This window comes from Zonotrichia albicollis, chromosome 3 (genome assembly GCF_047830755.1).
Source record: "Zonotrichia albicollis isolate bZonAlb1 chromosome 3, bZonAlb1.hap1, whole genome shotgun sequence".
In the NCBI taxonomy this organism is placed as follows: Eukaryota; Metazoa; Chordata; class Aves; order Passeriformes; family Passerellidae; genus Zonotrichia; species Zonotrichia albicollis.
Window position 1 is genome coordinate 32,095,206 of NC_133821.1, and position 15,321 is coordinate 32,110,526.

General features: G+C 39.0%; 1 protein-coding gene across 8 annotated transcripts in view; it reads left to right on the forward strand.

The window, feature by feature from the left end:
- The window catches only part of USH2A (usherin), a 382,808-nt gene that overhangs the window by 365,786 nt on the left and 1,701 nt on the right, over positions 1–15,321 (forward strand). For 4 of the 8 annotated variants that reach the window (XM_074537084.1, XM_074537083.1, XM_026791121.2 and 1 more), the window contains 7 exons: positions 688–926; positions 1,482–1,699; positions 3,655–3,831; positions 5,488–5,571; positions 7,009–7,253; positions 8,858–8,929; positions 9,409–9,639. In XM_074537084.1, the coding sequence (XP_074393185.1) occupies positions 688–926; positions 1,482–1,699; positions 3,655–3,831; positions 5,488–5,571; positions 7,009–7,253; positions 8,858–8,929; positions 9,409–9,639 (1,266 nt within the window). Of the gene's footprint in view, positions 1–687; positions 927–1,481; positions 1,700–2,871; positions 3,128–3,654; positions 3,832–5,487; positions 5,572–7,008; positions 7,254–8,857; positions 8,930–9,408; positions 9,640–15,321 lie in introns of those variants that run through there. The other 4 variants (XM_074537085.1, XM_014264377.3, XM_074537086.1 and 1 more) reach the window with 3 other exon arrangements.

Here is a 15,321-nt window from a genome sequence, read left to right on the forward strand (position 1 = left end):
TGAAGTTCCTGTTCCAGAAAGGCAGTTCCTGTGAGCAGTTTCAGAGCAGGGCACTGATTCCTTTGCCAGAACTGCCAGGTCTCTGTTGCTGAGCTTAGGAAAGTTTCCTAACAGGCTCACCCAGCACAATGTCTGTTTGAATGCAGAAGAGCATCGTGTTGGCTCTTGACTCAGATGCTCCTACCAGAGAGCACATTCTCCTGTCTGGGAGTCACCTGACCCACCAGACACATTGGTGTCATGCTGCCCAGCACTGTTTCTTGCATCCACATTGAGGAAGCTTGTGAGATATGCATGATTATTTGCTAGCACATTTATCATGGAACTATTTTCCACATTAATTTATTTTCTGCTTCAGTACCACTTATCCCAGAGTCTTCCTTTAATGGCTTTCAGCTTCTCTGTTGCTGAGAATGACATTTGCTGTTGACATACAGTGGTCACAGCTCAACTAAAGATGTCCTGAGGCCACTGATGGCATGGTCTTTTCCTTTGAAGAGCGTCCTTTAACTTCATAATGAGAGAAAAACACAGAGTTCCCATTACACAACAGCTGCATTAGTGTCACACTTAAAGAACATGCAGAATCTTCTGCCCGTCTTCTTCAGGGGTTAATTCACCTCCATAACTCTTATTTAGTACTTGTGCTGCTTGAAGCTGTGACAAGTTCCCTCTTCATTTTCACAGCTGTCAGAAGGGACTGCCACCCAGCAGACAATACACGGGCTAAAGCCTTTCACCACGTACTCCATTGGTGTGGAGGCCTGCACCTGTTTCAACTGCTGCAGCAAAGGGCCCATGGCTGAGTTCACCACGCAGCCGGCTCCGCCCTCGGAGCAGCCTCCGCCGCAGATCCGCACCGTGACCTCCAGGAACGCCTCTTTCCAGTGGAGCGCCCCGCAGTCACCCAACGGCATTGTCACCAGGTAGGAGCTGCCCCCCAGCTGAACTGCACGCCACCTGGGCTGGAGATAGTGCCAGAACAGTGTGAGCTGGAATGCCATGGCTGAGGGCACTGAACAGGTGTGGCAGTCACACTCCTTCCTTGTCATGGTGGTGGTGACATTGCCTGGAGCCTGAACACTTTCTGGGAAGTTTTTACATACAGTGATTGCTTTTCTCCTGAGCAGGATACTGGGGAGGATAAAGGTGAAAAGGATGAGGTGTTGTGAGTGGAGGTGATTGTCAGACAGCTGTGGTTGTGCAATGAAATAGTTGTGAGTTCAGCTGGCAGTGATGAGACAGCTGCAATCTGGAGTTTCTTAGGCAAAAATCCTGACTTGCAGAAGAGGGCACCACAATTGCCCAGTTATCTGAGAGTTAGGACCAAAATCTCCAAGAGAAAAACTGAGATCAGATCTATTTTCTTCTCCAGTAGCCAGACCGACAGCAGTTAGGACAAAATGTGGGATTGGCTTTTATGTTTTAGGGCCCTTGTATTTAGGGCCCTTCCTTCATCACAATCTCAACTCTGTTCTCAGCTATGAGCTCCACGTGTACATGGCGTGTCCTCTGAACCTACAGCCAGCAGTGAAGGCTTGCAGTCCTGGCCCAACTGAGGTGAAGTACACAGGGAAAGGACAGAGTGCCAATGTGTCCAACCTGGAGCCTTACACAACCTACAACCTGCGAGTTGTGTCCTACAACTCCGTTGGCAGTAGCGCCTCTGAATGGATCGGATTCACTACGGAAAAGGAGCGTGAGTATGAGAAATGCACCACTGACCACTCATGCCTGTTTCTGAGAGCCAAATTACTTCCTCACCTCATCCCCTGAAACCTCTTCTTCCCCATCCCTGGTCACTGTGTCTCTGCTGAACATTCATTGAAATTCTGCTCTGGGGCTTAACTGCTCATTCCTTCAAAAATATTTCTTTGCTCATCATCTGATGTCACATCCTCTGTCGTGGGAGCCTGGAAACCTTTTATTTTACTGAAAATGGGCAGCAAAGCTGCAGAACATAAAATGTTTTAAGTATTACCAGAAGGCTGATGTGTAGTAATAAAAATAATGCTATAAATAATCCCTTGGAAAAGTGGAGATCTTGAAAGAGACTTGGTGATTGTTTTCAGGAACAATCTTCTTGTCCTAATTCATGCCACACTTTAGCTAGGATTCATAAAAGTTTTTCTTGGATACCATCTGAATGACTGTATGCTTGTGAACACTGAAGAATTTGTTGCTGTCCAACCACTGCAGGCAGTGCTTTAAGGCCATGTGGTGGTATGCATGGAAATTAAACATGCAGGACCTGTGCCTACAGGCAGAATAGATTTTGCCATCAAAACTGAATTTGTAGTAGTCTAACATCAGCTTTTATTAAAAAGATCTATAGTGCTATAGCCAGAGTCATTCCATAACAGATGAGATGGGCATTTCATCTCAGTCTGTCAGGTCAGGGCAAAGACAATGTTCACTTTTTATCTCATGTCAGGATTTCAGAATCACCTTTCTAGAAATCCCTTTTGCATCATTTGATAGTTCTGCCAAGTACTTACTCAAAATCTGTAATCTGATACATCCTTAGCTGAAAGTTTTAGGTGGAACAGGCCCAGATTTTTTTAATGTTACCACTGAAAAAAACCCCACACCAAAAACAAAGGAAAAAAAAAACACAAAAAGACAACCAGCCAGCCAAAAAACAAACAAACAAAAGAAAGATCCCTTATGTCCAAAGCTGTATTTTATTAAATTGCAAGTTAAAAGGCTGAAAAATTATTATGAACTTTTAAATGGAGAAAATTCATAAGGAACTGGTGAGACACATAGAACAAAAGGATTTGAAAGCAATTTTTAATCCCCCACCCGCTAGGTCCAAAGTCCTCTTCTTTCAGTCTTGCTTTTCTTGCCTTGCTGACCTCTTCACACCAGGTTTGCAGAGTCCCTCTGACTGCCTCCTTCCTTGAGTCTCTCTGACTGCTTCCTCTTGCCTCGAAGGCTTGCTTTAGTGACAGTGGGCAATTAGCAGCAAAGTGCAGCTGGACAAGCAGCTTTCTTGTGAGCAAAACAGCAAATACCAAATACGGGGCAGATGGCTTAATGGCAGCACCACAAGAAAGGACCACCTCTAACTTAAATGAAGTTTTTTGTCAGCAAGCTGTTGAGCCCAACTGATGAACTCTTCCTCCCTGTAGTGAGTTCTGGGTTTCTTTTCTGTTTGCCTGCCATATGTTCTCATTTTTCTGAAACCCCATGTTTTCATGTATGCAGACTTGTTTAAAATGATCTCAGCAATTTCTTGGGGCTTACAAAACAGCCCTCTTCACAGCAGCTCCTACAGCCCAGCCTGCTGCAGTCAGGCTTTCACAACCTCCTCTGTCTCCCTGTCCTCTGCCTTAAGCTGGAACTTAATTTATAGAGTTTTAGTGTCAGTACCACATACACAAAGGCAAAGGGAGGGAGTCCAATATTTGATTTCGGGATATATCTCTGCTTTCTCAGTGCAGAGGCTGGCATGCTACAGCAGCTTTTTCTTTTCTCCTTGTATCTTCCCTAATCATACACATGGATATGAGAGAGAGGGGGAGTGCATGTGGCAGAGAGCTTGTAATCTGGAGAATCTCTTTCTCTTCACTGTATAACTCAGTCACCAAATCACTTCTAGCCTATTGGCTAGAAATTCACAGAATTGAGCTCTTTTTCCTTGTTCTGCAGCACCTCGGTACATGGCTCCATTCTCCGTGGTCAGCAATTTATCTGTCATCCACATTGACTGGAGCCGCACCTTCGTGCTGAACGGGCGCCTGAAGGAGTATGCGCTGACGGAGAGCGGGCAGCGCATCTACAGCGGCTTCGACACCGAGCTCTACTTGCCAAGGACATCTGACAAAAGTCAGTTTCCCACAGCTTCCTCTCCAGGAGAGTTTGCTGAGTCTGAAATTAATAGTATTGTATGCTGAACTTTAAAAAAAAATTCTCCATTGCAATCCCAAGCTAAGACCAAAGGAGCGTACAGCCACACCAAAAAGTATCTAAAAAAATCTTTTAAAAAAATTCCATAGAGCTGAGCTTTCTCTTTGTCTTGGTTTGGAAAAGACAGGAGTCTACTAAGGAAGGCAGGAACCTCTTCTGAAATGGAGAATGTAAACCCTCCCCACCCCTCCAAATTGCTATAAATTTTAAATTAAGGGGCTCTCAGGCAAGAATATTGGAGCAAGAATAACAGTTCTTTAATAGGGAAGAAAAAATAAAAGGATAAAATAAACAATGCAGTGCACTAGAACAACACTGGCAGAGTCAGAACTCAAACCTGACACCCTGTGGGTCAGGGTGTTGGTAGCAGTTCAATTGGAAATGTGGCTGCAGCCCTCCTGGAGTGTCAGGTATGGCTCTGTTGGAGCAGGGATCCTGTAGAAAAGGGTGTATTCTTCCTCTGAAGGTGCAGTGGAAGAAGAGGCAGCTGCTATTCCTCTGGGGAATCCAGTGGAGAAGCTGTGCTGGTGTTCCAGAACCTCCAGATTATATCTGGGTAGCAATGCTTGGCCCCTCCCTCTGGGTGGAGCATCTCCCAATGGGATGTTACAGTTCTTATCAGCCGTGCAGTGACATTCAATAGCCTGTTATCAGCAGATGTCCCCTCCCAAGGGAGGAGTGATTGTGGTCACTCAGAGACAGAGATAAGGCAAAGTGCCCACTTGACAAAAGACAACTGCCATCCAGATGGTAACAGAATACATCTTGCCTTGCAATCTGGAACACTCTTAAACATTACACCTGACTGAGTGAGACTTTTGATTCACAATGACAGTTGTTTTCCCAAATCCTGAAGCTGTGTTGCAATTCCATCCTTCAGGGCTACAGTCAGGGAAATGTATAGAAGTCTTCAGTTTCAGGAAAGACTGGAGCTTGAATTTTTATTTGAATCAAATCAAGTCAGTAGCTCTTGGAACCAGCCATGTTTTGAAGTACAGTTTCATTTTAGAAATTTTCAGTCTTTAAAATAAAAGGAAATTATCAACAGAGGGAAAATAGGGGAAGAAAAAGCAGCAAGAAAAATGTTCTCTGTTTTTCTGTTTTGATGACGTTGGAATGTCATATGTCAAAGAATTTTGTAATTTATTTTTTGTCTTACTGATTACTGCAATGGTACTAATGCTTTATTTGTTTTAAATCAAATGTTCTTAATATGTTTGTTTTAGCCATGAATGACGTATGAGGGATTTAGGGCAAAGTGGTGAAAAAACTGAAAGTTGCCAGAAATATTGGAAAAGGAAGAATTTAGTAGTGAAAGAGGAACATAATTTGTAGCAACATCATAGTGATGATTGCTTATGATCTGCCATGATTCATAGTTTAGAATTTCAATACCAATGTGTAAAGAATTGTGAAGCTATGATATGGGATTCAGGTGGATTATGATGGGTTATGTGCTATTCCTGCCTTGTTTTTTCAGACCTGGCTGTTTGCTGGTAAATAATGGTGAAAAGTAGCACCTAAATAATTTTTATTTCTGCTGCTGACAGAATTTTCTATTTTTTTTTTGCTCAGCCTTTTTGTTTCAAGTGACCTGCATCACTGATGAAGGGAGTGCCATGACGCCAGTCATCAAGTACAACGCTGGAGAGGGAGTTGGTAAATACATGAAGAAATTACCTAGCACCTGTTCATTTGATGGGTTTGTGCTTGAAATTTGGTATTAGTGCATGCCAGGCAGGATGGCATCTCACTGCAGGAGCTTCCTTAGTGCCTTGTTTATGAGATATGTAGGTAATGTGCTTTTTTTGGCCATATATGGATTTCTGTTCTTTACATCACAGCATTATTGAGTCCTTTAGGTTGCAAAGGACCTTTAAGATCACTGAGTCCAACTATCATAGAATCATAAAATGGTTGGGTTGGAGCTTCCAGCCCCCTGCCATGCAGGACAACTTCCACTAGACCAGGTTTCTTAAAGCCCCATTCTGCCTGGCCTTGAACACTTCCAGGGGTAGGACAATTCTCATTATTATCTTCAGATTTTCTCCTCAGATATGTAATATTCTTTCTTTTATTTTTACCTAAGTATATTGCTGCAAAATGCTATGCATTTTTCTGCTAAGTTCCTCGTTTGAGCTATTTCTAACTGAATCAATTAACTGGTTTAATTAAGTTCTTTTTTATGTGGCATCTTTTTCAGCCTTTTAAAATAAATCTGCCTTATATTTGCAATTAGTCTTTACTCTGCATTTCCCTTATATCCCTTTTCATGCTTTCACTCCATTATCCTGCAGAATTTCAGGCAAGGCTGCCTTAAAGGCATTATAAAATGTTCCCAGTTGCTCTGCATCCGTCACCTTCCACATTCTGTCCCTTTGTTCTTTTGATTGCTGCTTTTACTAAGAGTCTATTGAAAACTTGAATGGCACTGTGGGCAACTTGCAGAGGAGGCTTGCAAGCAAAGTATTGAAAATTCCTTGGCCAAGAGTTTGGTTGTACATGTAGGATTCCAAATAACCAGGAAATACTGTCACTGAGATTTCTTACGCTTTTGTTGCGTATAAGCAAAGCCATCCAAGTAACTGGTTTGTTTTCTAGCAGGTGGGGGAAAGGACTAGTAAATTTTTTCATGTTGCTTGCATTTGTATTAATGTATTAAAGCCTTCCTTCCTCTCTTTTGTTAACTGCACAGGCCTGTAACTGCACAGTTGTTCTGGAAAGAATGTCCTCTATCTGTACTGCTCTGAAATTACTGTAGTAATTTCCACTCTTCAAGGTTACTTGGAGAACCCTTTTTTCCTCACATTCCACCACCACCACCTCCTTTCAGAAGAGCTGCTGATGCAGTGGTGATTTCCAGCCTAAGCAGCAATGCCAGAGCTTTAAGCAGGGTCTCTTGAGGGCAGTAAGTTTTTTATTGCAGCCCGCTAGCATATTGAACCATTATGCCACCTTGAACATAAGTGCAAATAAGCACATGACGACAAAATTACTTAAATTTCTGCCTAATTTATTAGCGAGGAAAGGGATGGCATATTGTTAAATGCTTCTTGAAATAACTGTCCCTTTCTCCCCTAATCCCTCTTTTTACAGGTCTGATCTTGACAACACCTGGAGAGAAGGACAAAGCAGAGTCCAAACGTGCAAAATTCTACAACGAGTTGTGGTTTGCAGTGCTGATGGTACTTCTAGGTTTGATCCTCTTGGCTATTCTTCTCTCCTTGATTCTTCAGAGGAAGGTCCACAAGCAGCCCTATGCACGAGACAGGCCTCCTTTAGTTCCACTCCAGAAAAGAACATCACCAATGAGTGTGTATTCATCAGGTGAAACCCATCCGGTATGTTTGGAAAAATGCAACCAGTGTATATCCATGATACCTGCCCTGTCAAACACACACACACACAGACTTTTTCTTCCTCCTTCCAACAGTTTGTTGCACACTTGGTTACCAAATGGAGGCTGTTTAGTGTAGGGAAGGGGCTGTCTGGTCCCATATGTTCCATGTGGGCACACCGAGCAGGGTTACAAGAGCTTAGTCCAAACAGAGCCCTTGGACACCTGGTCTGCAGGCCCTGAAATGATTCTGATGCCCAAGACAAACTTTGGATCTGGAGTCACAGGAAATGCAAAGCCATTGCTGTCACCTCACGTTAGCTGACATCTGCAGTAGAGCTGAGAAGTCTTTGGCATGCTGTGAGAAAGTAGATGATAAAATGTGCTTTTCAGGGTAACCTTTCATGTGTTCCCAGCTGCCTGCTGTGGATGGCTAACCAGGATCAATCTGACAGTCTTTGTCAGGTATCCAGGAGATATGCCTGCAAAGAACAAGACTTAGGGAGAGGCTTTATTTCTTGCCAGTATCCATCTACCACCCAGCTGGACTGCTCTAGGACAAGCTGCATGCCAGGAAGGTTTGGAGTAGAGTGAGAGTAATCAGGGAAAAAGCTTGAGAACTTCACAAAATGCATGTGTGTTTTTGCAATGGACCCACAGTGGGGCCATCAGAGTGGTGGGAGGAGGGCTGCTGGGAAGTGATAAAGAGGAAGGCTCTTTTGATCCTGAGAAGTTATAACTCTGAAAAAGAACATATAAAAAACATGTTCTATCATGTAGCAGAGTAGTAGCACTGTCCTACCCCTTGAAAAAGCAAAACAAAAGGAATATGGCAGTTGTTATGGGATTGAGAATGGGAGCAGCCATGCCTTCCATTTTCATGCTTCTTCCAGGCACAGGCCATGAAATGATTCTTCTTGTCACTTCTCAGCTTCTTTTTCCTGTGAGCACTATCAAGCAGCATAGTGACTCCTGCATCCTTCACGCATTCTGTTCCTTCTTGTCTTGGTGCCAAGACACTGCATCTGTGCCTCAACCAAGAAGCTCTTGGAAACAATGGGATTTCCAGTGTGCCCCTTCTCCTGGCAAAGGCTAAGAGCATAAGAAACTTTTTTTTTTTGGTCTCATGGTTTTGATTCCTTTTCCTCTGCAGTCTGTCATCTTGTGTTATTCTTCTTGACTTTAAAATGTCTTTGCTGTTGGCATGCCTGCACAATTCCTTTCCATGTTCCTGCTCTTTCTTTTCTTTTCTTTTTTTTTCTTTATTTTTCTTTATCCAGCAGCTCATGGGCTTAATAGAAAGAAAGATTTTTAGTGCAGCAGTTGAAGGACTGATCTGAGAAGTTAGGATAGAGCTACTATGGAGTGGCAAAATTGCTTATTTTACAATTGTTAGTGAGGTCATGGCAAGCAATGCTGGCTACACACACAGTACTTGACCACTTAAAAATTAAATGGTGCCTGGTCTTTGCCAGTTCCCCTGCTCCCCCACATCCTGCTGCACTGCTCTCCCTCACAGAGCTGCAGCTAATTCACACCCTCTGTCAGGTACCCCTACACTGCAGCTTGTCCTGCCCTAATGCTTTCCCTCCCTCTCTTTGCTCTCAGTTTGAAACTATTGCTGACACGTCTGATTCATCAAGCAGCGTCACTCTCAAAAGATACACGACGCACTTTGAGGTAGAGTCCTCAGCTTGCAGAGTGGCCAGACGTGTGGTGTGTCAGATGACCCAAGCATGCACAAAGGCATCTGACACTGCATGTTTCTCCTGGTGGGTGATGATTTTTCCCCTGGTGATGAAAAGATCTGCAAACATCCTCTTGCTGTGCAAGTCTAGAGTACCACAAAAATCTTTGGACTTCTGCTTGTTGGTACTTTAAAAAAAATTAGGAAGAAGAAAAGAGAAAAAATGGAGAAAATTCTGGTTTAGCGTTGGTGGGTTTTTTGTTTTGTTGATTTTTTGTTTGTTTGTTTTTAATGATATGATTGTTCTACAGTAGTGAAAGGTCTGGGCTTTTTTTCTTCTTTATAACTGCATGATTTTGAGGCATGGTTTTCTCTGTTCTCTTCCACTCCTGCTTTCATTTTGTTCAGCTAAATTATTTAAAACCATGCCCTTTATTATTTTTTTATTTATTACTTTGTGTCTACCTCACAGGGACTGGCAGATACGAAAATCCCAGGGGCAGGTTCTCCCACGAGCAACCGCAGTTTCCATCTGGGAGCCGGGGGCAGGAGGCCGAGCCAGGGCCAGTTGAGCCGCACGTACTCCCCCGCCTCTCTGCACCGCAGTGTCAGCCAGCTGCTCAACCTCTACGACAAGAAGACTTTTGATGAATCACCTTGGGATGCCATCCTTCACAACCACCGCACTACTGGCCGTGGCTTGGTAAGGGCTCCTGCCCCCCTGGGATGCTGCTGTGTGTCACCTGCCAGAGATTTGTCTGTTCTGTTCTGTTGGAATCATGAGACAGTCTAAATGTCATGACTGCCTGGAGATGCCGCCAAAAGGCCTAGAAGGACGTGGCCATAGCTTAGATCCTCAAAATTCTAGAGTTTCAGGTGATCACACACTGCTCTTACAGGATACAAGTGCTCCATGTGAATCTATGGTTTCCATTGAACTATTAACTCTGTGGTTATCAAGGAAATGTACCTTGAAGAATTCCCTTCAATTTGGTGGGTTTTTTTCTCTCCATGCAATTTAGCAAATGTACATGTCTGAATGGGATGTCTTGGCATCCTTTGCACATTTAGAGCCAGAGGCAGGAGGTTGTGTTCTAGTGACTCCTGTTCTGTTAACTGGGACTCAGGTGCTGATGAGATCTGCTCTCTGTCCTCTGCTCAGTTGCAATGCAGAGATTATGTGAATGCTCAGATCTCCTGGCATGTGTGACAAATTAATTCAAACTCTGCCCACATGGGACTAGAATAAGGTTAGGGGGGCAGGCAAAGTATTTCTCTTTTAATACAGGGCAAAACTAGACAGTGTCATCAACAGGGATCTGAACACACAGATACAGGACATGATTTCCAAGCCAAGGACAGTGATGACCTCCCTTCCTCCTTGTCACCAGGAAACAGGCTTTTTAACTTCCAACTTTCCCTGACCAAATGCATGAGAAGGGCTGCAGTGATCAGTGAGACATGAATTTCCTTCCTAAAAAATATGAAAATTGAGGTTCCTAAAAAGAACCCAGAATGGGAGTGAAGGACCTATGAGGTAGTAACAGAATTAGATGGTTGGTGAGTGCAAGTTAGTGAGTGAGTCTTGTCCAAAATGCAGATGAACTGGAGGATAGTCTGGCACATAAATCCAAGCAGTTTCCTCAGACTTTCACCTTCAGTTCACCAAACACCTGGAAGGGCTGGAACATATGGGCTTACCACAGAACAGGGGTGTTGGTTCAATCACTGTCAAACCCACTTAGACCCCAAGAGCAGGACCAAGGAGGCCAACAAGGTGGTGATAACTGTAGGCAAAATCCCCCTAGGTACAGCTTAACCTCCAGCCTCCACTCTGCAGCTCATGGACTTCCCAATCCAGGGGTACATGAGTCAGCCTTCCTTTTTTCTCAGAGCTATTAAATCCTTGTGATTTAATTCCCTGGGGACTAACAGCTCACCAGGGTGCCCCTTTGTGTGCTCTCATTAGCCAAAAGAACAGCTCCTGCTGCTCAGAGGGAGCTCTTGCTCCAGCCACTTACCTTGGGCTGACACCAGGACTTGGTTGAGGTTGCAAAACCCCCCATGTGCACATTAGAATGAGTTTAAAAATACAACAGTGAGTCAGGAGTGGCAGAAGCAAGACAACAAAAATTTTCATTTCCTTTTGGTGGCAGACAATCCTCACAGCATGAGCTCAGCTGCTTTAGCAAGTCAGCAGCTTTTCTGTCCATCAACCTCACATTAGACATGTGGACAAAACTAATACAAAAAATGTATTTGTTTTGGTTTAGGATAAATTTGAGAAAAAAAAATTTAAAGAGGATTTTTTAGAAAGTAGATTTAAGTTTTTGGGTTTTTTAATTAGTTTAGGAAAAGATATTTTGGAGAAAAGTGGAAGAATTGTTTGTTTACTAGGTATTTATTAGTATAAAAATGAATAAAAATAATAATAATTTTTTTTGTAGCTTTAAAAGAGATGATAAATTTTGAAAGTTTTTTATTGTTTGTAGTTTGGTTTATTTAGTTTTTTATTATTTTTTGTTTTGGAAATGTGGTTTAGGTTTAGTTGGGTGAGTTAGTGGTTTTTTGGGTGTTTAGTTTAGAGTAGGTTTAAATAGTTTTAAGAAAAGGAAAAAAATTATAATTTAGGAAATTTTTTTATTGAATTAGTTAAAATGTAGTTAAAAAGTAAAGGAGAGTTTTGTTTTGTTGTTTGTGCTGTAGATAATATAATTTAGGAGTTGGAATGTGGAAGAGTGAGTGCAGTTTTTGAAAATAAATTGTGTGGGGTATTTTTTGTTTTGTTTTTAGAATTAGTTTAAAAGGTGTAACATTTATTTTTGGGTTAAATAGATGAATGGGATATAATTTAGTATTATAAACTTATTTTAAAATATTTTTTATTTTTATACTGTTAATTATTAAAATTAATATATTTAAAATTTTATAAATATCTATTATATACTATACAGAATATATAGCTATAGATAGATAATGGTAGTAATATTCAGTAAATAGTAATATTTATGTATAATTTTCATTTAATAATTAGATTTTTTGGGGTATATATGGTATAGGTTTTTTTTTGTATTAGGTATAATGTGTAATTTGGTTTTTGAGTAATCATAATTTTACTAATGGGTCTGTTTGTATTTGAGGTAGAATTGATTTAAACTTTTTAAAATAAATTTTTGATATGTGTTATTGGGATTTTGATTTTGTTTATTGTATATAGGGGTTTAGATTGGGTAGGTTTGTTTTGTTGGTGAAATTTTGGGTGTTAATTAGGTGTTTTTTGTTAATATTTTTAAATTTTAAAATATTTTTATTTAATGTTTTTAAGGTGGTTTTTAATAGTTTAATATATTTTTTAAATTTTGTTTGTAGTTGGTATATGGTAGGGGATATGGTATATTTAATGTTATGGTTTTTAGTTTAGGTGTTGATAAGACTGTTTTTGAAATCAGTTTTGTTCTTTAATTTAATTTTTTAGGGGTATTATATTTTTAATTTACTTTTTTTAAAGGTTTAGGATGGTGTTATGGGTTGCAATGTGAGGTATATGGTAGGTCTTTAGTCATTTTGTGGTGGTTTTTATTATTGTTAGTATATAGTGTTTATTGTGGGGTGTTTGGCTTAGTGTGATGGAGTTAATTTGTTAGGATTTTTATATTTATATTTGGATTGTTGTTTATATTGCAGAGGTTTTATTTCTTTGGTTTGTTTGATGGTAGTATATGTTTTATAGATAATTTGAGAAATATTGTTTATGATTAAATTTAGTTTTTGGTTTTGTATTTATTTACAGGTGGTACTTTTTTAGGATTTGAAGTGTTATGGGTTTATTGAGCTAAGAATAATTATTTGTGTTTTTAATTTAAGTTTTTTATTATTTTGTAATTTATTTCTTGTTTTGGTGTTTTTTATTAGTTTGATTTTTGGGGATATGGGTATTTATATGGTGGATTTTTATAGATAGTTTTTTATTTTGGTAGTGATTTTTTTTATTTTTTAGTAGTTTGAATTGGGGTTTTTTAATGTTAATTAGGGTTTCTTTAGTTATTTTTACAGAGTATTGGTTATTACTTATGAATTAGTGAAGAGGTAATGTTTTGGGATTTTTTGATAATGTTTAGGCTTAGTTGAAAGGTTTTCAGTTTAGTAAGTTGATTTATTTTTTTTAGTAGCTGTTGTAAGTTCTTGTGTGGAGTTTTATATGGTTGTTTTTAATTTTTGTTTTATTTTTATAATGTGATTAGAATTATTAGCTTTATTTTTATAATGTGGTAAGAACTATTATATCAATAAGAATTCACTATTTTTATAATGTGATAGGAATTATTTACACATTTTTAGTAAAAAGAGTGTAAAGTAATTTTTTTGTTGGTGGTTGGTTGGATGGTGTTTTTTTAGTTTGTGTTATTTCTTTTTCATTTTTTTTGTTTATGAGATGAAAGTTTTTATATTTAGGTTAAATTGAAATTATTTTTAGAAGTTTAGAGTGATTTAGTGTTTTTAATATGGGAGTGTTGTGTGATGAGTGTAATTTATTTGTTTCATGTGGTATTGGTGATATGGTGGGTAGAGGGAATTTTTGTTTTGAATATTTATTTTAGTATTGGCATTTGGGATGTTGGGATGTTGTATTTTGATGTTGATTATTTTTGAGGTGGCTTGGATCTTTTTATAGGTTGTAAATTTTTTTTTTTGATTGTATTTGGTTTTACATTTTTTGTAATTTTGGTTTTGGAATTTTATTCGTTGATTCTGAGTTTTATTAGGTATTTTTTTGGTAAAGGCTTCAGGATAGATTATGGGTTTTATTTGTAAAGTAGAGCATGTTTTTTATATTTGGTTTTGATTTGATTGGGTTAAGGGTTATTGTATGAGTGGTTTTTTGTTTGATTTGGGTAAAGGCTTGTTGTTTAGGGTTTAATTGGAAAGTAGTTTTTTGTGGGTGATTAGGTAGAGAGGGTTTATAATTTGGTTGTATTTAGAAATATGTATTTTTTAAAAGTTTATAGTGTTTAGGAAAGTTTGTGGGTTGTTTTTGTTGGTTGGTGGAAATGTGAGTTTGATGATGTTGGTGGGAATTTGATGTTGTTTATCTTGTTTTTTATTTTTAGGAGCTTGATTTTTTAAAGTTTTTAAATGTTATTTTTTGATGGTGAAATTGGTTTTTTTTGAGAACTTGGATGATTTTTAAAATATTTTTTTGATTTATTTATTATATAATGATCTTATTGATGTATTGTGGATGGTTTAGAGTTTTAATTTTTTTTGTGTAGTTTGGATAAGTTTATGGTAGATGGTGGGATTGTGTTTTTATTTTTGGGGTAGTTAGGTGTATTGTATATTTTTTATTGTAAAAATTGTGTTAGGGATAAAATTTATTTTTGGATAAGAGAATAAGTTTAGGGATTAAAAAGGCATTAAAATGTTTTAAAAGTTCAGGGATTAAAAATATATGAAGGTTTTTGTTTTGAGAGATTATGATTTAATGTTATTGATTGCTTTAGTTTATTATAGAGGAAGTATACTTAAAATGTAATTAGCATAGGTTTTTTTATTTTTTGATTATGTGTTAGATGTTAAAAAATGCCTTGGCGATGTTATTACTGGTATAATACTTTGTTGTTTTGGATTTTTTGTTTGTGTTGGAGTTTTAGTTTGGTATGTTTGGTAGGGTAGTGCTTAGCCGTGGAGTTACTTTATTTAAGGTATGATAGTCTACAATAAATTTTTAGGTTTTTAGATTTGTGTATGTTAAATTGGGTTGTTGAAGGGTGAGTGGGTTTTATTGAGTATTTTTTTGGCTTTTAGTTTATGGATTATTTTGTGGATGGGGATTATGGCATTTTGAGCTGTTTTGTACTGTTGGCAGTGCACTGTTGAGGTGGCAACTGGTATTTGTTGCTTTTTATTTTTAGGAGTTTTATTGTAGATGGGTTTTTTGATAGTTTATGTAAGGTGTTTAATTGCTTAATGCTCTTTGTTTTTATAGCCACTATCTCAAACACTTACTTGAGGTTTTTTGGGTTTTTGAAATACTTACTTTGGAGGAAGTCCATGCCTAAAATGCATGGGGCTTCTGGGCTAGTTACAATATGGTGTTTCTTTTATTCATTTTTAGTTAGTCTTATCAGTGCATTGTTTTACATTGCCCTGAACAAACCCAAAACAAGACTCTGCTCCTGTGTTGCTCAGTTACTCTCTTGCAAAAAAACCCCTTGCGATGTTTTTGAGTCAGTTCTTTGTCTTTATTACACACAGTAGCTTAGGAATGGTGGTTTCAAGTTTGGTTTGTCCAGCCTGCAAATCAGTCTAGTCAATAGCTGCAGTGGCCCAGGACACAAACCTGCACTAACACTGCTAGTGCCCTCTTTATGCTGTGGAAATGGTT